Source organism: Copadichromis virginalis, linkage group LG19, assembly GCF_057382275.1.
Source record: "Copadichromis virginalis isolate Kocher_CV1m ecotype Utaka linkage group LG19, C_Virginalis_male_GT1.1, whole genome shotgun sequence".
Classification (NCBI taxonomy): Eukaryota; Metazoa; Chordata; class Actinopteri; order Cichliformes; family Cichlidae; genus Copadichromis; species Copadichromis virginalis.
The window spans coordinates 29,924,936-29,947,641 of record NC_140636.1 but is presented as its reverse complement, the minus strand read 5'-3'; the positions used below and the strand labels follow the sequence as shown (position 1 = coordinate 29,947,641).

Below are 22,706 nucleotides of genomic sequence, written 5' to 3'. Positions count from 1 at the left end.
GAGACGGCTGATGCAAAAGGTGTGTGTGCTGTTAGTCAATTTGTGGAGTCAGATATCTTGTCACAAATCCACATCATGGGGACCTGATCCCCAAAAAGCGAAGCATTTTAGGGTTAATATGTTTTTATTTAGCAAAGATCATAGTTAGCATTGCGGCTAGTCATGGCTCGCAGTTAACGCTGGATTAAATTTGAAGCTAATGAACGCAAGTCAATGCAATGTCCTCTTAAGTGACAAAAACATGTTTGTGTGTGTGTCCAGGGCTGAGCTCACTCAGCCCAGTCAGCCCTTCCTTTCTTCACGCCTGTCGGAAAGACTCCCATGTCAAAGACATGGCTGAATGGGTGCATGTCTGTTTCTCTCTCTCTCTCTCTGCATCTCCCTCCATTGCCGATTCTCTCGCTCTTTCTCCCATGTGAGCACAGAGGACTTTGCTTCGTGCTACCAAGTCCTCCCCGTTCGCCATCCAAGCGAGAGAGCCCCTCGCACCATCGCCATCGCTAGAGAGGCGGCCCCGGGACACAAATAGGACGTGACACCCCGAGAGAGGGTTGAGGTGGAGGAGGAAAAATGTACTCTCTCCCTCTCTCTCTTCCTTACCCCACTGCCTTGTCTCTCTGTGTCGTCTTCCCTCGGAAGGCCTACGGCTGCAGAGTGGTGGGGAAGAGTCAGGCACTGACATAGAGTTTGTGACACTCAGTGACTCATGGTGAAGACATTTGAAAGAGGGATATGACCTCAATTCGGTGATTTATGTAATCATGACTTAGTCTGCTATACTTTCACCGGTGTGTCACTGCTGCTATTTGGGTCTCTCCATTTTTCTTTTGAGCTCTCACCTCCGTCTTGGTCGCTAATTCCAATTAGCTTTATTGCCATTATCATAATTAAGTACAGTGTTGCCATAAATTTCAGTATATTTACAATGTAAATCTGATAGTTTAACTGTGGATGAAAAAGTACTGAGACCTTAAGCAAAATTGCAGCCCTGCAGAAAACACTCTTCGTATGGGTTAATTATTCATCGTGCTTTGCCTGTCTGTGTTGATGACTTACTGTGTAATCAGACTTTAAAGTTGCGTAATTAGGCGAGTTTTGACTCTTTTACGAAGCGTTGGGTAGTATATATTCTATAATACTGAATTAATGTTTTATCGTGTAAATGTACTGAATGTAACAGCTAAAAGGCAAAAGAAGTGGAAATATAAAGAAGCATAAAATGTTAATACTCGAGCAAAGCAGTTGTTCGCATGTTTGCGCAAAGACAAAATAAGATTTGCGCGTTCCTACCCGCTATCCATCTCCTTTCGCTCAGATCTAAAAGCCAGCACGGCACTGACTGCAGCTGCAAACATGAACTCTGGAGCACAAAAAGCTCTTCAACATCTTAAAAATGTAAATACACTCTGAGTACTACGGACGGCAAACCTGCTCTGTGGCGAAATGCCGGGCTGCGGCTCTGCCTGCAAATACACGAAAAAGCCCGACGTGATATTCATGCTCCAGTCCACGGCACCATGCTTGCCCTCAGTGACCTCGGGGAGAGAGGCAGAGTGGGAGTGATGGAATGACTCTAAGGGAAATACAAAAAGAGAAAAAAATGGAGCAAAAGAGCGACTTTTGAAGAAATGGAGTGAAGATCAGTGACCAGAGTGTGGTCATACACAATAACAGAAAAAAAGGATATTGTATTGTTCATGTGAGGTTTTGTGAAATGCAATGAGTGTAAAACTCATCATGCACATCGCTGCATCTGTATGTGTGCAACTGTGATTTTTCTTTTTCTTTTTTTTTGCCTGCTCTGCTCATCTCTCTTTCCCTCTGTCATCATGGGTCAGGCATCCATTTTAGCTGGGCTTCTTAAGCGAGGGCTCCTACATTTTGTGAGCAGAAAAAAACACTCCTACATTTCGAGCGGGAGAGAGAGGATGCACGCTCTTCAGTCTCGGAGCAAGGTGGTGCACGCTCCTGCATTTTTTTCTTTTTCCCAGGGCAGACAACAAGTAGCTCGCTATCAGAAGACCCCAAATGCAGAAGATCAGCTCGACGTTCCCGTGAAAAGCGATCGCCTTCGAACATCGCAGCTGCAAGGCGATCGGCAACATCTCACTCGCAGGCGGCGACTTAAAAAAAAGAAGTTGCCTGCGAACAATATTCCACTAAAATTTTTCTACTTATTAATTCATCTAAGCCGATAATGCTGTTTTAATATTGATCAGTTCGGCGTGCGGCTAAATTTAAACAATTTTTTAAAAAAAATGTGCAGCACAGACTGGGTTGAGAACGCTAGAGCCGGGGAATCACTGGAAGGGTAAATCTCACTTTCTGACGACTTTCCAAAATGTGGAACGTGAGCTTGTGCGACGAGAAGCGTGATTCTGAAACCTGCTGATGTTGTGCCCTGTTTTAACAGCCCCCGGGCTTCTCCTCAAGACTTCTAGCCTCAAATGATCTCCTCCTTTTTTTTTCCCAGCCATCATCCGAACCCCTGCGCACCACCCCTACACCCTCCACCCCCCACCCATTTCAAGCTCATTAAGTTAGGATGCTTTATCAGAGGGCACACTCACCCCTCCAAGGCCCTGCACACATGCATGTGCGCATACACACGCACACAGTATTCAAGCTGGCTTGATAAAACCTATTGTTCATACATGCACACACACACACACACGTGTATATATATATAGAACCCCCCGTTCATCCATTTTTCTCTCCCCTAACCCATCTCTAAGCCACCCCCACCCCCCGACTCTCCTAATCAACTCTTCCCATCCCTTCTCTCTCTCACCCTCCACTCACCCCCACGCCCCTCACCCTAGCTCAAGGGAGACACATTTTAGCAGAGAGGGAGGGATAGAAAGAAAAAGAGATGGGGGGGAAAAGAGGGATGGGGGAAGACAGAGGGAGAGAAAGTGATGCACTCCTCCTCTCTGCTCTGCTGCCACAGCAGCTTGGCTACAGAAGCCTTTGATGTTCTGCAAATTTCAAATTTCATTATAGAGAACCCCCTTCTCCTCCCCTCCCCTCCTCTCCCTCACCCACCCCCTCCCCCCTCCCTCTCTGCTCTCGCGCTTAAACAAGCTTTTCTGCCTCACTCTCCCAAGCCTCCATGCACCCCCCCCCCCTCTCTCAATGCTGAAGTTAAGAAACTGAAAGCCCTGCAGAAGAGACTCTTCGTATGGGTTAATTATTCATTGGGCTGTGCCTGTATGTGCCAAATGTATGTCTGTGTGCGTCTGTATGTACACGCGAGTGTGGGTGAGTCATGTGCTGGCAGTGGGGTGGAATAGGGATTTTGTGATGCCTTATCTCTGGTTGTCTTAGATCGCCTCCACCCACTCTCTCTTGTCACTCTTCTTGAACATGCATTCACTTCTCCTGATGCTCTCCCAGACAGCATTGGGCTTTCAGGATAAAATACACACTCACATACAACCTCACAAGCGCATACACACACACAGCAAGCTCTTCCTCCGTAGAGATGCTGTTTTCAAGCCAGACGTTCTTGAGACTCAGCATCAATGTGGCGAGGCAACCATTTCAGGGCAGGAAGCTGCCATTTTGGTTCAGAGTGTGTCAGCTGCTTTGGGAAGACACGTATCCCAGTGGTCCCAGTGGCCCTCAGATGGAACTGGGGTGCCACTGAAGTGGCTGACAGATTGGTGGAGTCAGCAGCGTTCCAGAGAGTCGGGGAGATTGAGTGAATACTGTTTCTATTCTAGAAGTTTGCAAATGTGAGTGTGTGTGTTTTGAAGGGTCTTCTATGGACTGGTTATTTATTCTCAGCCCTTCTCAGGCAGGTGATGATATAATGCTCACTATAACTGTCAGGGTCCCTGTGCCTACCCGGTCGGCTCAGTACGGCTACATATGTTTTGTATTCCTTTTTTTATTTTTTTCCTGCTCTCTCCTTTCCCCTCTTTCCCTCCTCCCTCTGCCTGGGCGGAGCTCACCTGCGGGCTCCTGCCCTTGGCCCACACACCTGTGGCTCATCACGAGTGATCCAGCTCCTTTATAAGACGGCAGCCCTGCGTTTCTCGTCGCTGGACTGTTGCCGACCCTCGTCAGTGTAACCCCAGCTCAATGACTTCAGAAGTGTTTCATAGCGATTTACCTAACTACCCATTCGTGTCTCTGTGTACAGATTCCCTGGACCTACCCCTGTGTTACCCGAGTGAGTGGAGTGTGAGGAGGAGTGGACGGAGAGTGTGCGTGTCTTTCCCGTTCGTGTGTGGACCCCCGGAGCCCGGCTTTCCCCTCACTTTTGTAAATAATCACCTGGTGCATCATAATAAAGACTCTTGTGCTTTCAAGACCTAGAGCCTGCGCGTGAGTCCGTTCAGTCCCGTTGTGACAGAACGGTCCAGCCACAATGGACTCAGCAGGCTCGGCGTCACCCGCCCCAGCCCCGGTCTCGTTGGATGAGCTGTTGCAGCGACACGAGCATATGTTGATGCGGCTCAGTGGAGACAGTGCCGCTTTGTCTCTGGCTCTCGCCCAGCGGACCCCGTTGACTGACTCTCCGCCCCCGCCAGCCTCTCCGGCAGACGAACCCATCCCGGGCGCGAGCGCGTCTCAGCCCGCAAGCGCGGCCCAAACTACACCTGTGGTCGTCGGGCATCAGCCTCCCTCTCCTGAACTGTTTCATGGTGAGTTGGATAAGTGTGCAGGATTTCTCACACAACTCACTTATTTTTTTCGTCAGCAAATTCACTGGTACCCTGGCGATGGAGATAAGATTTCCTTCTTTGTGCAACTGTTACGTGATCGCGCTCTACAGTGGGCCCAGGCAGCGCTACGATCCCACCCCGACATCTCCTACCCCGAGTTTTTGTCTAAGTTTAAGAGCGTTTTTGACAAAGGATCCGAGGCTGCCGCCGCCGCTCAACGCCTGTTAAATCTTAAACAAGGTAGACGCAGGATGTCGGATTATTCTGTCAATTTCTGGGTTTTGGCTGAGCAAACGGGGTGGGGGCAGGAGGCGCTAAAGAGTGCCTTGCTTAATAACATCTGTGATGAATTAAAAGGCGAACTAATAATGCATGACCTGCCTGCCTCTCTTGACTCTCTAATGACTCTGTGCATTAAGTTAGATGATCGCCTTCAGGCTCGCAGAGACCTCCGGGGGCGGGCCTTTCAGGAGCCACGGGCGCTCTTGGGCCCACCAGCGGGGGAATGGAGGGCTAAACCCAGTGCTGCCCACAGTGGCGAGCTAAGCGAGGAAGGCGAGCAGCCCATGCAGCTGGGTCGCTCACGGCTAACACCCGCGGAACGTCAGCAACGCATGGTCTCTGGTGAGTGCCTGTACTGCGGCCGTAAGGGCCACTTCATTGCCACCTGTCCATCTCGACCAAAAGGGGGCGCCCGCCCGTAGTTAAGGGAGTACTGGTGGGCGACCTGTCTAGTAAAAGCTCCCTTCCGCGCTTAATGTTACCGGCCAAGTTAACAGTTCACACAAAAACCCATTCTGTGATGGCGTTAATTGACTCTGGCGCGGAACAGAGCTTTATCGATTCAGCCCTCGCAGAAAAATTAGGGGTTGGGTCTGACCCTCTACCTCATCGTTTACATGTCACCGCCTTATCTGGGCAGCGGCTGCCTGATATAACCCATGTCTCAGAGCCCGTGTCACTCACACTCTCCGGCAACCACACCGAGGTTCTAAGCCTATTCGTGTTTAAAGCTCCTCAAACACCGCTTGTCTTAGGTCACCCCTGGTTGCGACAGCATAACCCTCATATCGACTGGAAATCTGAATGCGTGGTGGGCTGGGGAGTGGATTGTCACATGAATTGCCTCCGGGCTGCAACTCCGCCCTCCGCGTCTCCTCCAAATAACCTGTCTGAGCCTCCGGATCTCACCTCTGTTCCACCTGTGTATCACGACTTGGCTGAAGTTTTTCGTAAAGATCATGCACAATCGTTACCACCTCATCGGCCGTATGACTGCGCCATTGATCTTCTCCCAGGCGCCACACTCCCCACCTGTCGCCTTTATAGTCTCTCCCAACCTGAGAGAGCGTCTATGGAGAAATACATCACGGACTCACTGGCAGCAGGCATAATCCGGCCGTCCTCTTCCCCTGTGGCAGCCGGCTTCTTCTTTGTAGAAAAGAAGGACAAGTCTCTCCGGCCTTGCATTGATTACCGCGGCCTTAATAACATTACGGTTAAGAACAAATACCCCCTACTGCTCCTTTCCTCGGCTTTTGAACTTCTGCACGAGACAACGATCTTCAGTAAATTAGACCTCCGCAATGCCTACCATCTAGTTCGGATCAGGGAAGGCGACGAATGGAAAACAGCTTTTAACACCCATCTGGGGCATTTTGAGTACCTGGTGATGCCCTTTGGGCTGACTAACGCCCCAGCAGTTTTCCAGGCCCTCGTGAATGACGTCCTCCGGGACTTTATCAATCGGTGCGCATTTGTCTACTTGGATGATATCCTTATCTTCTCTAAAACAGTGGCGGAGCACGAGACACACGTCAGACAGATTCTGCAGCGTTTGCTGGAAAACAGACTGTTTGTGAAAAGCGAAAAGTGTGACTTTCACGTGGACTCCGTGGCCTTTCTCGGATACATAATAGAGCGGGGTGATCTGAAACCCGACCCGGCGAAGGTCCAAACAGTGCTTACCTGGCCCGAACCCCCAAACCGTCGACAGCTCCAGCGCTTTTTAGGCTTTGCCAACTTCTACCGCCGCTTCATCCGAGATTTCAGTAAACTCGCTCTGCCTTTAACCAGACTCACTTCTCCTAAAGTGTCTTTTCAGTGGGACCAATCCGCGCAGGAGGCCTTCCTACGTCTCAAAGAACGGTTCGCTACGGCACCTATCCTCTGCCAACCCGACCTCCAGCAACAGTTCGTCGTTGAAGTGGACGCATCGGATTCCGGGGTCGGGGCGGTGTTGTCCCAACGGAGGGAGGGTAAGCTCCACCCATGTGCCTTTTTCTCTCACCGTCTCTCCCCAGCAGAGCGCAATTATGATGTTGGAGACCAGGAACTTCTGGCTATCAAGTTAGCACTGGAGGAATGGAGACATTGGCTAGAGGGAGCCACTCAACCATTCATTGTGTGGACAGACCACAGAAACCTTGAGTATCTCCGAGCCGCAAAGCGACTCAATCCCCGGCAAGCGAGGTGGGCTCTCTTTTTCACGAGATTCAACTTTTCAATTACGTACAGGCCCGGGAGCCGCAATGTGAAGCCAGACGCCCTCTCCCGACTGTATGACTCCTCTGAAGCGGAACCCGAGCCAGGTCCGATTCTTCCTGCCTCCTGCTCCATCGGCACGGTGACCTGGGAAATCGAATCTCAGATTAAAGAAGCTCAGAAAACAGAACCAGATCCCGGGACCGGGCCCCCAGGTCAGTTGTTTGTGCCCTCCTCTGTTCGTTCTCAGGTACTGCAATGGGCACACGCCGCCCGGTTCACCTGTCACCCGGGAGTACACCGCACCATACGATTCCTCCAGCGTTACTTCTGGTGGCCCACTTTGGCTCGGGATGCACGGGAATACGTCGCCGCCTGCACGACCTGCGCCCGTAACAAGTCGTCCAACCAACCTCCCTCCGGTTTGCTACAACCGCTGCCCACTCCGGGACGGCCTTGGTCCCACATAGCCTTGGATTTCGTCACCGGATTACCGGCTTCAAAAGGTAACACAGTCATTCTAACCGTTGTGGACAGGTTTTCTAAAGCTGTCCATTTCGTTGCCTTGCCCAAGCTGCCTACGGCCCTGGAAACCGCTCACCTCCTCACCACGCATGTATTCCGCCTCCATGGAATTCCGGAGGACATTGTGTCAGACCGTGGCCCCCAGTTCACTTCACGGGTCTGGAGGGAGTTTTGCTCCGCCCTCGGCGCTAAGGTTAGTCTGTCCTCTGGCTTCCACCCTCAGACCAACGGGCAGGCTGAGCGGGCGAACCAAGAACTGGAGGCTGCTCTGCGGTGTGTGGTGTCCACAAATCAAACTACCTGGAGTGACCAGCTGCCATGGATTGAGTACGCCCACAATTGCCTGACTTCCTCAGCCACTGGAGTTTCACCTTTTGAGGCGTCATTAGGATTTCAGCCTCCGCTCTTTCCGGCCGTTGAGGGTGACCTCTCTGTGCCATCCGTCCAACACCACCTGCGTAGATGTCGCCGGGTGTGGAGAGCCACCCGAGCTGCCCTCCTCCGGACGACGGCACGTAACAAACAGCTCGCAGACCGCCATCGGACACCGGCTCCTGAGTATGCGGTCGGACAAAAGGTATGGCTGTCCACCCGCTATGTGCCCCTCCGGGCGGAGTCCAAGAAACTGTCTCCTACTTTTATTGGGCCATTCGAAATCGGTGCGCTTGTGAACCCTGTGTCTGTTCGGTTGAACCTTCCGCGCAACATGCGTGTCCACGACGTTTTCCATGTCTCCCAGATTAAGCCCGTGCTCTCCAGTCCTTTGTGCCCTCCTTCCTGGCCCCCGCCTCCCGCCCGGATCGTTGATGGGCTGCCGGCGTATGGGGTCTCCCGCATTATGGACTCTCGGCGCCGGGGGCGGGGGGTCCAGTATTTGGTCGATTGGGAGGGCTACGGGCCGGAGGAGCGCTCCTGGGTGCCTCGCTCGGCTGTTTTGTGTCGGCGCCTGCTCCGTGACTTCCATCGCCGGCACCCTGGTAAGCCCGGTGGGTTGCCGGGTGGCTCCCGTTGAGGGGGGAGGTACTGTCAGGGTCCCTGTGCCTACCCGGTCGGCTCAGTACGGCTACATATGTTTTGTATTCCTTTTTTTATTTTTTTCCTGCTCTCTCCTTTCCCCTCTTTCCCTCCTCCCTCTGCCTGGGCGGAGCTCACCTGCGGGCTCCTGCCCTTGGCCCACGCACCTGTGGCTCATCACGAGTGATCCAGCTCCTTTATAAGACGGCAGCCCTGCGTTTCTCGTCGCTGGACCGTTGCCGACCCTCGTCAGTGTAACCCCAGCTCAATGACTTCAGAAGTGTTTCATAGCGATTTACCTAACTACCCATTCGTGTCTCTGTGTACAGATTCCCTGGACCTACCCCTGTGTTACCCGAGTGAGTGGAGTGTGAGGAGGAGTGGACGGAGAGTGTGCGAGTGTGAAGAGGAGTGGACGGAGAGTGTGCGTGTCTTTCCCGTTCGTGTGTGGACCCCCGGAGCCCGGCTTTCCCCTCACTTTTGTAAATAATCACCTGGTGCATCATAATAAAGACTCTTGTGCTTTCAAGACCTAGAGCCTGCGCGTGAGTCTGTTCAGTCCCGTTGTGACAATAACAGCCTTTTCTGTGCTGTGATACAAACTCAGTTTGTTTGTTTAACATTCATCTACTTGTAAATAATTACATTTAATTTTTTCTGGCTATTTTAATTATTAAAAAAAAGAAAAACATCTCATCTTGTCTTAAAAAATCTCAAATTCATAATAGAAAATCATTTAATAATATTACAATAACATATCATATCATGCAATGACATATTTAAGGGTGATATTGATATTCTTTGAATGAGTACAATGTACAAAACCTCTCTAGTCTAGAGCTGCCTGGAAAAGATGACCCTAATCTGCTGACCTGCTGGGGATCATACATCGATCAGGCATAACATTTTGACCACTGACAGGTGGTCATGGGGCCTGTTACTGTGTGGGATACATTAGGGAGCAAGTGAACATTTTGTCCTCAACGTTGTTTTAGAAACAGGAAAAATAAGGATTTGAGTTGGACCAGAGCCAAATGGGGCCAAACTGTGATGGCTAGACCAATGGATCAATAGAAGCTATGGAAGAAGGTAGCCTGGTCTGGGGTATCACATAGATGATGGGGTAAGTGCGCGTCACTCATCTGGGGAAACACCAGGATGCACTAGGGGAAGAAGGCAAGCCGGTGAAGGCAGTGTGATGCTTTGGGCAATGTTCTTCTAGGAAACTTTGACACGTACCACCTATCTAAGCATTGTTGTACACCATGTACACCCTTAATGGAGAGGATAATGCACCCTGCCACAAAGAAAAATAGGTTCAGGAATGGTTTGAGGAGAACAACAACAAGTTTGAGGTGTTGACTTGACTTCCAAATTCCCCAGATCTCAACTGATCAAGCATTTGTGGGATGTGCTGGACAAACAAACCCAACATCTCGCATCTTACAGGACTTAAAAGGATCTGCAAGATAAAATAGCACACCTTCTACCTTCATGTAGTCCACGCTTCGACAGGTCAGGGCTGTTTAGGCAACAGCACAATATTAGGCACGTGATCATAATGTTATGCCTTTTCGGTGTACAAAATAATGTTTAAAATGACTGAAAGTTCTACAGGAGATTCAGGATGGCTGAATTATTTCAAAGTGGAGGGGCAATAAATAGATGATATAATTTCCCTGCTCATAGTTGGTAACAAATGAATGAATGAATAATGTAATGACATGTGAAAAGTTTCAAATATACAGACATAACATGTCCTCTTAAGTAGCAAGTTACCATTTAAAACTAATGTTTTGTGTTGAGTAATGATAAGGAAACACAACAGCTGGACAATAACGCAAAGATTTAGCATGGCTGCTATCCTCGCTAATAAAAAAGAGATATTTAACAATGAACTTAAGGAGAAAAAAACGCCAAAGCAACCTTTTATATCTGCCTGATTTCGTTCATCTAAAGTCTTAGTCGTATGTGACCGAAGTTATTATGACTGTGTACCATCAATGTTTGAAATGATCACATCAAAGACGGGGACCAGATCTGAGACTACTCAGTCAGTTGCCATCTTCAAAGCAACTTTGGTGTGTCAAGAAGGCGATAAAACAGGGACAAAACGGCAATAAGAGGCAGTCGGCGTGCTGTTGATTTTTCCTTTGAATTGGGTCAAGTTGGCACTTACATGCAATGTGTTTGCAATAAAACAGAGATTAACTGTGATAAATCACAAATCTGTGGATGTTTGTTGCCGTCCATATCAGATGTTTAGTATAGAAAAGAGTCCCTGTATGAAGGAGCGTGAATGGGTGATTGAGCCATGTTGTGTAAAGCACTGTGAGTACTTACAGTAGACAAGCGCTATATAAGATCCACGTGTTAATGAGGATATTGTTACTGTACCAAATGCGTGCATTGGTCTGGGTTTTCTTCTTTCAGGTTCTCCCTTTAGCGGTTGCCTCCGTCTCACACTATCCCTTTCCTCCTCTCTGGCAGCTTCCGTATTTAACATGCCCAATATATCCACTATCCCTCCTCTGCACATGTCCAAACAATCTCAGCCTTGCTTCTCTAACTTTCTCTCCAAACTGGTCAACCTCAGCTAAGCTCTGATGGACTCATTTTTAATCTTGTCTGGTCAGTCCCAAAAAAATCTCTGCTGTCTTCAGCTCCTCCTCTGGTCTTTTTCTCAGTTCCACCATCTCCAAACAATACATCCTTTCCTTTCACTCATGCTGCTGTCCTTCTGTGACAAGTTACCCTGACACTCATCTCCTCCCACTTCACGCTGCCTACATTCTCTTCTTCACCTCTCTTGTGCCCTTTCCGTTGCTCTGGATGGTTGATCCCAGGTATTCAAACTAATATACCTTCACTACCTGCAGCTTCACTGTCATACCTGTCTCCCTCTCATTCACACGCATGTATTGTGCCTTGTTTCTACAGACTTTCACTCCTCTTGTCTCCAGAGCATGCCTCCACCTCTCTTTCACCTGCTTCTTACTCTCATGTACAGATCATCCTTCTCTCTCACTGAGTCCAAACACAACTTCCATATCTCTGCTTTCTTTGTCTTTAGCCAACAATAGATCAGTTTCCACCAGCACCTTGTTGGCAAACAGCACCGGAGGAGGTCATTTTTAACTCGGGCCCCAACCGATCTGGTATGGAAATCTCATTCTTGATGTTTTTGTTTGATCTTATAAAGATTTTACACCATCATGATGCTACCTTTGACATATATTTGAGTTTGGGCTAGACGGGGAGCATTGATAAATGGGATAAAGGCAACAGAACCCTGGAAAAAAAGCCATGGAGAGATGATTGAATTATGTCCTGACGTCTGTGTAGAAATGTCTGAAACACTGGAACCGGCTCTGCTCACTGTAAAAAGGAAAGCAAGATGTATCCTTGTATGTGCCTTGCATACAAGGATACTCCTCCTCCCCTCCCTCCATCGCTCCATTAAGTTCAGTTCAGTTCTGCTCTGCTTCAATAAAATCCCAGTATTACTGTGGAGCAGGAATATGTGGCTCGTCTCTAAACACTCAGAGCGGGGACTGAATAAAGAGCGACAGGACAGAGCCAAAGTTTTAGCACTGTGCTCACAGCTTTGAGCCATCCAGTCATGCCAATTACACACTCATTCTGATAACATCTCCCCCGTCTTTCCAAATAAATAAACACTCCTAGAGGCAATTATCACACACACATATCAGCCACAAAATAAGACATGCTTTTGGTGTAAAAAGCATAATTTACAGTTAATTGCCTGCCACAAACCTTAGTCACTCAGGTTTGTGTGTTTCATTATTTGAAGGAGCACATGCCAATCTGTCTGCCTTTATAAATTGAATAGCAATTAGTTGCAGGCCTTTCTCCAATCTGTTCGAGACTGACTCTTGCCAGTTAAGGTTGAAATGAGACAGGCTGTCTCCCACCAGGTGAACTGTGCAGTCCTTGCAACTGCAAGCATCCAGAGGTTGAGGGTGCCGCACGCTCAAATTCCAGGTGAAAATGGGTCATTGAAACTACTTGCTATTGGTCCCAGGTAACAAGAAAATTCAATGTAAGCACTTCGCAACTACTGATTATTCTGGGTCTCCTAAAAGTTTTCACTTTCACTTGCATTTGAGGCCCTACAGTGAACCGGGTGAACTCCAAAGAGCTGCCAAACAGATCACAGGTAAGATTGTTTGGTCGAATGCCGTTTCTAAGTTCAAAGATGAACTTTTAAACTCAAAATATACACATGTAATTTCCTCCTGTCTCTTACTATGCAGATGGTAATGCATGTGTGCCATCTGTGCATTTCTCTCCCTGTTTCTTTGTTGACTGTTACAGGCTTCATCCATTTGCCCCATGCTCTTTAGCTTTTTAAAAAATACTTCAAGGGAGTATCTTGGTGGTATGTGTGCTTGTGTGCGTGTGGGTGTGATGAGGTCGTGGTCAGTTGACAGCCAAAGGGCAGGGTCATCTTCAGTTGATAACCTGTCAGCGATGACTCTCTGATCTAACTGGCTCTCTCGTACTTTTCATGTTCTTCCTCCCCCACCTTTATGGTCCCAGCTGCCACTCCTCTCTAACCTCTGACCCAAGCCCAAGGCCAAGGTTGGGAGGTTGTTGCCACGGCAACAAAACAGGCCCGCAGCGCCTGGCTGCTGACCCCGGGAGCCCCAAGTAACCCTAACGATCATAATTTGCTCCCCTCTGCCCCCTGCCAGCTCATCCATGAATACCATTTGGAGGAGCGAAGAGGGTGATGCCAGGAACAACGGACGGATCGGCAGGCTGATGGGCAGAACAATAGAACGAACAAAAGAAGCACGCGTGCGCCACTGAAAGGGAGAGCTTTAGAAATCAGTTAAGATGGCCTTTTGACCCCCTTCCTCTCTTTCGGTTTAAGAAAGACGGTTTAGATGCATATCACCTAAAAAGATGGTTTTGCTTGACTAAACTGCATAAGAGGTTGCTACTCCAGACACTAATTTTTAATTGCCATTCAAATAATAAAGAAAGCTCCAAACTACCACTTAGACTGCTGCAACACTCAAAAAGGTTCCTATATACTGATAAAACCTATATATGATGACTCAGTCATATTTATATACATGCATTACGTTAGTCTTTTAACTGGAAAGGTGTGTGAGACTTTCTTCACATTTTTCAAGAGTCGCTCCGTGGCTACTGCTTTACTTGGCTTATAGTTTGGTTATATGCAATCCCATACTTGAGTAAATATAATAATAAAACCTCCTGATGTGTGTGAGGGGGTATCATACCTGCTGGAAGGCCACTTTACTCTTCAGCGCAATCTCCTGCTGAGTGGGGTTGGATGTGTAAATGGCTGAACGATACTGAGTACCTTGGTCATTGTGCTGCTTCATACCTACATAAAACACACATACACACACACACACACACACACACACACACACACACACACACACACACACACACACACACAAAGGAAAAATAAGACACCCCACAAAAATGCATGAAGCACCACAATCAGAGCAGACACAATGTGATTTGCATGCAAAAGGCTTTCATAATTATATCATCATCCTGCGTCTTGAATTCATGAGGCCGAATGAATTCAAAGTTCACAGCAGATTCAGGCTTTCATTAGGAAGGCCTGAGTCGTGTAGGTGTATGGGCAAATGAAGGTGGACACATTTTCCTCTTCTTTGTCATCTATGTGACAGTGTCAAACATTTTCATCAGCTTTACGTCAGAGTGTTTGGGAGGATATCCAGGTATACTGTAACTTGATTAGGGGGCCAAACAGCTGCCATCCTTTCTATGCTTTTCAAATGCTAAACTCCTGAGCAGCTCAGACATCCGTGGACACATCTCCCACTCTGCATTTGTTTCCTTTCTTTACTGAAGTGTGTCATTCTTGTCTTCTTCTATCTTTCTAAATCCTTGTCTTTTTCAGTCATTGGCGTTTTGTTATGGGCTTGAATCACTGATACATGTGTTCTTGTTTAGAGGCCTGTCAGATATGCCTTTCAGCCTGATTTTGATGGTGGATTAGTTCATGTGGACAACACGTTTACTCCTCCTTCCAGCCACTCTCATTTTACTGCACTTTTGGCTACTGGTCAGCGATTGGCAAGCAAAACAAATGGTTCATTCTTACATTTTAAAGCTTGTCATGTTTCTGTCACCATATTCAGAACATTTTGCTGTGTCTTTGTCATGTAGAGGTAATATGCTTTTGTGTCTCCTTCCCTTTCTCTTTTTCTTGTTTTAACACAGATTTTTCTGGGGCACCATATCCTACATGGCCAGAAAGCAGCAGCATGGGATCAAACTGGCGTGAACATTTTGGCAAACATCTGCCTCTTCAGACATCTGGCAAGAAGCAACTCTTGAAAAAAGTCACACAACATTTTGAAACAACAGTTTTGCTCATTTGTGTTGTATTTTGAAACTGTGCTGGGCCCTGTACCAAAGCAAGGCAATCCGACTCAGTAAGTCAACCCAGGACTTCCAAATCTAGCTACGAGTGTGTTCACATGAAAGGCATTGCAAATGTGGGCAGGTCTACTGACAGAAGAGCAACTGATCTTACAAAGAAAGATAATACAATGATATTAGAAAAATATTTAGAGAATAAACACATATAAAACCGACTGCCACAGACAATGTGTGCTAGTATGAGAGTGTGTGTGTGAGAGGAAAAGTGCTGAACAGTAGTTTAGTATTAAAAGCCCTGTATGAATGTGTGAGCACTTTAAGCACTTTTGTCAGTAAGACTGGAAAACACCTCCCACATTAATAAAGTCTAGCCTATTTGAAGCTGGGAAGAAAAGCCGGAAAAAATACAGACTGTGTGAGGTATGAGAATTATTGATATCACAGTTTTAAAATGGAAGACGTGGGAGAAAACTTGATTTCAATATTCTGTTAAATTCCTTTAACATTTTTAATGTAAGTAAGTAAGTTTTAGGATTTTTTTTTCACATTCAAAAATTTAGTGTAAGATCCACAAGTACAAATAGCTGTCCTGTTTTAAATTTGTATATTAATGCTTACAGAACAAAACAACTGTTGTAAAATAGTTTACAGCCAACAGGGAAAAAGCATAAAGGAATAAAAGTGCATTAAGAATCTATATTTATCACTAAGGCTCAGGAGGGAAAAGCAAAGACTTTGGACGCTCTTAAAAAATTCAGCTCCTCCTTCTATCTCTGGATCCATGAATGCAATGGTAAAGCTATTTTCCATAGATCTGCTTGATCTTTATGTGGTGATTTCATAGCTGCAGATCTCTAATGTTGAACATTACCTGTTCCAGAGGAGGTTAGGTCTGCAGCACAAGTTACCATGGTGATATACTCTCGCAAAAAGTAAACCACCTTCAAAATCTGATTTACCCCTAAAATCACAAGTTGTAAAAGCAACCAACAAAGGTGAGAATGGTCTTGCTTTTGAAGTTACGTTACAGACATCAACAATAACAAAATTCCCATATTGTACATTTGTGTTGTTTGTTCAAACCAAAACAATGAGCTGAAAGATGGTAAAGAGATGATAAGGGCTAGTTCGTCACTAAGAATGAAACTGCTCTCATTACAAGTGTTCCTCAAACCAATTGTTAACGTAAAAATAATGGTTACAGCCTTGTGAGTTTGAATAATGGTGGCTTCAGTTGTCTTTAGGTGTTTTTTTTTGGGGGGGGGGGATTGGTTTGCTGAGCTGGTCAGTGCAGCGCTTCTTTTTAAAAGTGCATCAGACTTTCAATTTCCCCTCTCCTAAAGATTTCCTATCTCCCCGATAGGTTTAACTTTTCAGCCTAATGATGGCCTTCTTCACTTGCATCAATAGCTCTTTGGACCTGGAGCTGACAGCTCCAGTAAACAGATAGAAAATGTAAATTCCACATTTTAAAGCAACTCCAGATCTATTATCCGCTTAATTTATCATGGAAAAACAAAGGTACAGGTCTCACCTGGTCACAGAGTTTCTTGTAAGTCAACTGTCCAATTTCTTTTTCAGCCTATTATGTGGAACTATGTATGAAAATGGCAAAACGACAAAAAAACGTGTCATACTTCAAATATTTACGTCACTAAATGTAAGGTTTGTTGTACGTGTAAGGTAAAACAACACACTGTAAGCGATGTCTGTTGTTACATCTCAGATGTGGGTGTTCAATCTATACTGTGGCAGAATAACAATTTCCACTCACTGTACGGACAAGATATCTCCCTGACACAGTGATCTGCATATCGTGTTCTCTTTAGACTAAATGCTACCTTACATCATAGAGTGTCACAACCTATCTGTGACACAGTCTGTTCAGGCATAATGGCTATAAGTATTCATCTGGTCTTCATTCAAATCAGAGCAGACAAGCAGGCATTGACTGCTCTCCGACACACGTTGAATAAACTCACTGTTACTAATGTTGCTGCCTTGAGGAATTTGCTTCACTGAATATTTCTGGAACAATATCAAATGCTCGTACACTTAAAACATGATCTAAAAACAAAGAAGGCATACATATCATAAATGCAATACAAATAAATTAGTGCTGTCAAAATTATCGCGTTAATTGTTAAGATCAACGCGAAATGTTTAATGCATTAAAAAAATTTAACGCTGATTTTGTTTTTTTATTAATTTCCTGTAATCTAAGACCTTTAAATTCATGAGCACCTCTGGAGGAGGGGGCAACAGTGTGCTATGCTGGCGTTTGGCCTGACAGAAATGATTAGAAGAAGAAGAAGAAGTGACACCATGCTACTATCTAGCTAACACTAGCTAACACACGCAAGCATGGACGAGGGCGGACTTTTGGGTGGAAAGTTTCTCTTTAAGAAGTTGCCTGATGGCTTGTTGGACAAAACGAGAGTAAGATGCACAATTTGCAACGCTGAATTCAAGTACCACAGAAGCAGTTCATCACTGGCGTATCACCTGAGAGCAAAACACCCAACTGAATCCACCTCTACGGGACCTCGCCAGTCTACGCTTCAGGAGTATGGTGCTTGTGGACGAATAACAAAAAATGTGAGAGAAAAGGTAACCAATTCCTTGGTTGTTTGGATAGCTAAAAACTGCCGACCAGTTAGCATAGTAGAAGATGATGGACTGAGAGAAGTCATTCGTGCTGCATCAGGAGATGAGTGTTACAATCTGCCCTCGAGAGGAACCATTGTGTCGAGACTGCACACTTTGTATGGGGACCAGAGGGCTCAGCAGTCCAGCAAGCTTGTGCAAGTAAGGAATGTCGCTCTCACCGGAGACCACTGGACTTCGGTGAACAACGATAATTACTTAAAATATAAAGAATAAAAAAATGTAATTGGAGCCAGGCTATTAATAAAGTAATTGAGATTAATCGCAATTAATAACAGAAAATTGTGAGATTAGTTAGTTAATTTTTTTTAATCTATTGACAGCACTAAAATAAATACATTTGAAATCGGCAATCCTAAGTAAAAGTGATATACAGGTAAATTTTACGACAGTGCATACTTGGAGTAACTGGGATAGTGAGTGAAATAAAATGAACACATAACTGCTCTGACCTTCAGTAAAAACCAACTAATAGTAATTAAGTTTCAAAATGTCACCCTGTTGCTTGGAATCAGTGTGTATGTTCTCTATGATCCACCAGCTTGGAACTCAAATACAAATATTCTGCAATTTTGTAATATTTTCTAATTTTACCTTTTTATATCTTTAATTTAGCATTTACTGCATCTATACCCTCAAACTCCATCTTCCGTAAACCTGCATTGTGCACCCCCCACCCTCCAGCACTGCTGTTCAGTGTAAATGGTTGCCCCTCTATCAAAGGCTACCAACTCAATCTTCCATTGGCTTCTCACTCAGAGTCTTTCCTCTGATTGGTTAACTCGAAGGGGTTTTGCAGCTTGGCGCTTCCCTCTGACCTATCTTGCTGACCTGTGGTCCTGAGCATGCTGACCACACACAGAGCACCGCTTGCATATGCACGTGCATGGTGTCGTATGCAGCAACACATATATTAATTATGCCAGGGAACACCATCAAATATCTCGAAATTTACTCCGCTTTAATTTGATTAAAGCTTTTTTTTTTCTTATACAGCTGAACATAATTAATTTTCCACCTTACAGAAACAGTGGAAGCTTAATATCTCACATAAAAAAGTAAAGATGAAAAAGGCTTCTCATCACAAAGAAGTGGTAGACGATATGGAATATCAGAGAAAAGCCAAGAGACAAACACCCTGGAGTGGTAATTGCAGCTTCCAACACAATTAAGTTCTGAGATCCATCCACCATCAGAAGGAGTCACTCCCTAATCAAAATATTAACACCATCCAAAATATGAGCCTAGCCTTTGATTATACTAACTCCAAATCCATCCCCATAAGCATTCAGCCCTCAACTATGATGGCAAAAAAAAAAAAAAAAAAAAAAAAACAGGAGGGGGGGAAACACCCCAAAAACTCTTGATTCTCCCCTCCCGCCTCCATCGTCTCTCTCAGTCTCTCCATTTTTAACAGCCCCCTTCGTTATTTTCTCCATCCATCAAAGGCAGCAGTAATTATTAATGAGAGCCTCCCTGTTCACTCTGCATTATGCATGAGAGCCTTGCCTCTGAAAGCAGAGGGTAATGGGGGTGGACAGAAGAGGAGGGGCTACAGGTGACACATGTACACACACACAAACACACTCATCCACATATATATGTATATATAGATATATATCTATAGGGCAGCACGTTGGCACGGTGGTTAGCACTGTTGCCGCACCGCAAGAAGGTCCTGAGTTCAATTCCACCATCAGGCACCATCAGGTAGGGGTCTTTCTGTGTGGACTTTGCATGTTCTCCCTGTGTTTGTGTGGGTTCTCCCCAGGTACTCCTCCCACACTCCAAAAACCTGCAGTTAATCTAAATTGCCCATAGGTGTCAATGTGAGTGCGAATGGTTGTCTGTGTCTCTATGTGTTAGGGTGTACCCTGCCTCTTGCCCTATGAGAGCTGGGATAGAATCCAGCACCTCCCTCGACCCTGGAAAGGATAAACGGAAGTGAATGGATAGATATGAACACTGCCTCTCTGGGTTACTGATGTATACCTCCAACCCCCCTCCCTGACCAAATGAGAACCTTTAAAGTGTATCTTTTAACACAAATGGAAGCCACAGTGAGAAAAAGAGGGAGGGCGGAAGTCTCACAGGGAGTAGCTACTCTCTTCAAGAGACGCTTGCACACAAACCAGCGTATGCAGAAGCAAACTCTTCTGGGTCTTGTTGCGTTTAAACCTGCTGAGATTTCTTGCAACTCTATACAATTTCTTCCAATGTTTGTCCTTGCACACACACACACATACAAAAAGGCTCCACTCAGCTTGTCCCTTCTGGCTGTTGGGGATAAAAGCACGCCATTTCTCCCACTCCCAACTTCACTTTCCCTCCTTCCTTCAGCACTCTGGGCTTTTTCACTTTCTTTCTCTAGCTCTTGCCTCATTGCCCACTTACTAATTTGTTTCCAGATTTCTTTCCTTGCTTTCTTTGCCATATGCTTTTGTGCTGAAAGGATGCAGAGAGGGGCGTGTTCTGGCACCAGCGAGTAGCCAGACTTGTGAATTAAAAAAAAAATTATTTGCAGGCCAAGAAAAGAGATGAAATAGTAAGAAAGTAATCAGATTAAAATGAAGGCTGGTGTTGTGACAAACTGGTAGGGAGGGAGGAGACGAACAAGTGATGAAGGTAGAAATTACAAGCCAGGGAAGAGCGAGTGGCACACTTTAAACATGCTCCACTTTCCCGCCATCCTACGGAAGTGGGGGCTTATTTTTTTTATCCGTGATCCTTCATCTGGTAGCACTCCACCGCTTCACGTACCGTTCCCACCTCCCCTTCGGTCTTCATCGGCTGCTCTACCATCCCTGTATTTCAAACGCGCAGTTGACACTTAAATAGATGTAAAACAAGAAAATGAGGCACAAAAAAATCATTAGAAGAAAGAACAACAAACATTTCAGCAGTCAAGCTTCTGTAGGTGTCTGCAATTAAGAAACGCTTCTGCATAATTGGTGACTTTCTGCATACTTCTGAACACGGCGGGAAAAACATGTGAAGTGAATTCAGAACTACTGCACTTGGCAGCACATACCAATTACACTGCAGCACAGTGAAAACTAATGAACTAATGTAGTTTCTTTTTTATTTTTCAACTCTTGATTCCTTACTCTCTACCTCCGTTTAGTGCGATGCATACACAACTCTGGTTACGGAGGAGGTTTAACACAGCCCTGTGCCCATGCTGAAAGATCATCGGGAATTATTCGGTGTTCGCGGAGTCCTCATTTCTACTATTCTGTCAGAAAAGTACACACACACACGCACGGAAACACAAAAAGATGTATAATGACTGATAACTGCAGTCTTCCCTGTGCATTTGTGTGTGTGTGATAGTACTCAGGGTTGTGCCGTGCCCCGCGGTCCTGTTACGACTGTGCGTGCCAGCAGAGCTCTCTCCTCCTCTCCACTCTCAGATGCTATTTTTGCCCTGTTCTTATGTAAGACGCTCCTGATGCGCTGGAGACAGAGGCAGAGTACGGAGATGGGATGAGGAGAGCATCCCCAGCGGACACACACTCTCTCCTGCACGTGCAAACGCATTCGCACACATACGGACAGATGTACTGTATGCATATATAACATAACCATTCAAAGGAAAAAAATAAGCCATTGCAAAGCTTGCTGTGAGGTAGTGACACAACACTGAAAGGAGGTAGTTTTAAATCAGAGCTGTGACTCTCAGGGATGTTACCGCGACTACATCTGTTTATGTGACAATGCATGAGGTAGATCGCTGCAGTTACCTCTTTTGAAAAGCTGCCTCATCTTACTGTTTTTAATTTCTCCATACAGGAGCAGTGCTCTCTAACATGATCACTTCATAGTTCTGGGCATGTTGTCAGACCACTGTGACTCTAACCCTGAGCTGTTTATTTTTAGCTGCTCCAACAGTGAAGCGAGCTCTACCATTGTACTCCAGTCAGTCCATACTGAGAGCATAAGTTGGATTCCTCGAGTTATATCCCTCTCTACTTTAGACAGAGTTCAGGTCAGCAGTTTCAGCAAACCCAAACCTCCTACTGGGATCAAATTTACATATTATATAATTATGTAAAAATGAAGTAAACAGAAATATAAAAAAAAAAAAACCCTGACTGCTCCAAATTAACAGTTACAATAATAACACTCTAACTTCTTTGAGTTTCTGTCCAGAATTAAGTACATGCAGTTTCTCTTCCCTGGAGGGAATATGTTTTTTTAAATATTGATTTTTCAAATGCTGCACATCTTATTTTTCTTTTAATAAATTTGATCTCATTTTGTGTGCTGTCAAATTAAATGTACGACAGGCAGTCAAAAAACTTAAAATGTTTAGGACACTATCACTCTTTATTCTGAAAAACACTTTAGTTTAGACTTTAATTTTGAAAGAAGAAACCACACTTACCTTTGGAACCCCAAATCTCATGTCTAGCTCTGTTTGTTTTAAATATATTTTTTCAGTCCAGTTGTCATCAGTGTTGGGTTATTACCACGAAATATGAATACGTTCACAAAAACCCACAGAAAGAAAGGTTGCAAATTTGTAAATTGAAAAAAAAAAATCGAAATATTGAAGTATGAAAATGTTAGAAAACTTTAACATATTCAAATGGACATGCAGAACTCAACCCCCACGCTGTGAACACACGTGCCTCAATCTCCATAAATTAAGGCCGTCAGCATGTGTGAGGGTGTAATAACCGACACCTAGTAATGAGCCCGCCAACCTCAGCCAACCACAGGAGAGAAACAGGGTTGGATTAGAAGTGTGGGGGGTTGCAGAGGTCATGGGTTATATGTCAAGGTCATCTCCTGTGGGATTTTGGCTTTGGATGTGCACGGGCACCCCTGAAATTGAGGGATGTGGTGACACGGGGGGGACACGGGGGTACCCCAACAGGGAATTGACGTGTGTCGCCGCCAGCTGGGGTGAAGATATTA

The 22,706-nt window shown here is 45.7% G+C and overlaps 1 protein-coding gene across 1 annotated transcript in view; it reads right to left on the bottom strand.

Annotated features, from left to right (window-relative positions):
* msrab (methionine sulfoxide reductase Ab) overlaps positions 1 to 22,706 on the bottom strand; it is a 45,481-nt gene that overhangs the window by 6,554 nt on the left and 16,221 nt on the right. Inside the window, exon 5 of the mRNA XM_085440698.1 lies at positions 13,973 to 14,079. Within this exon, the coding sequence (XP_085296824.1) occupies positions 13,973 to 14,079 (107 nt within the window). The remainder of the gene's footprint in view (positions 1 to 13,972; positions 14,080 to 22,706) is intronic.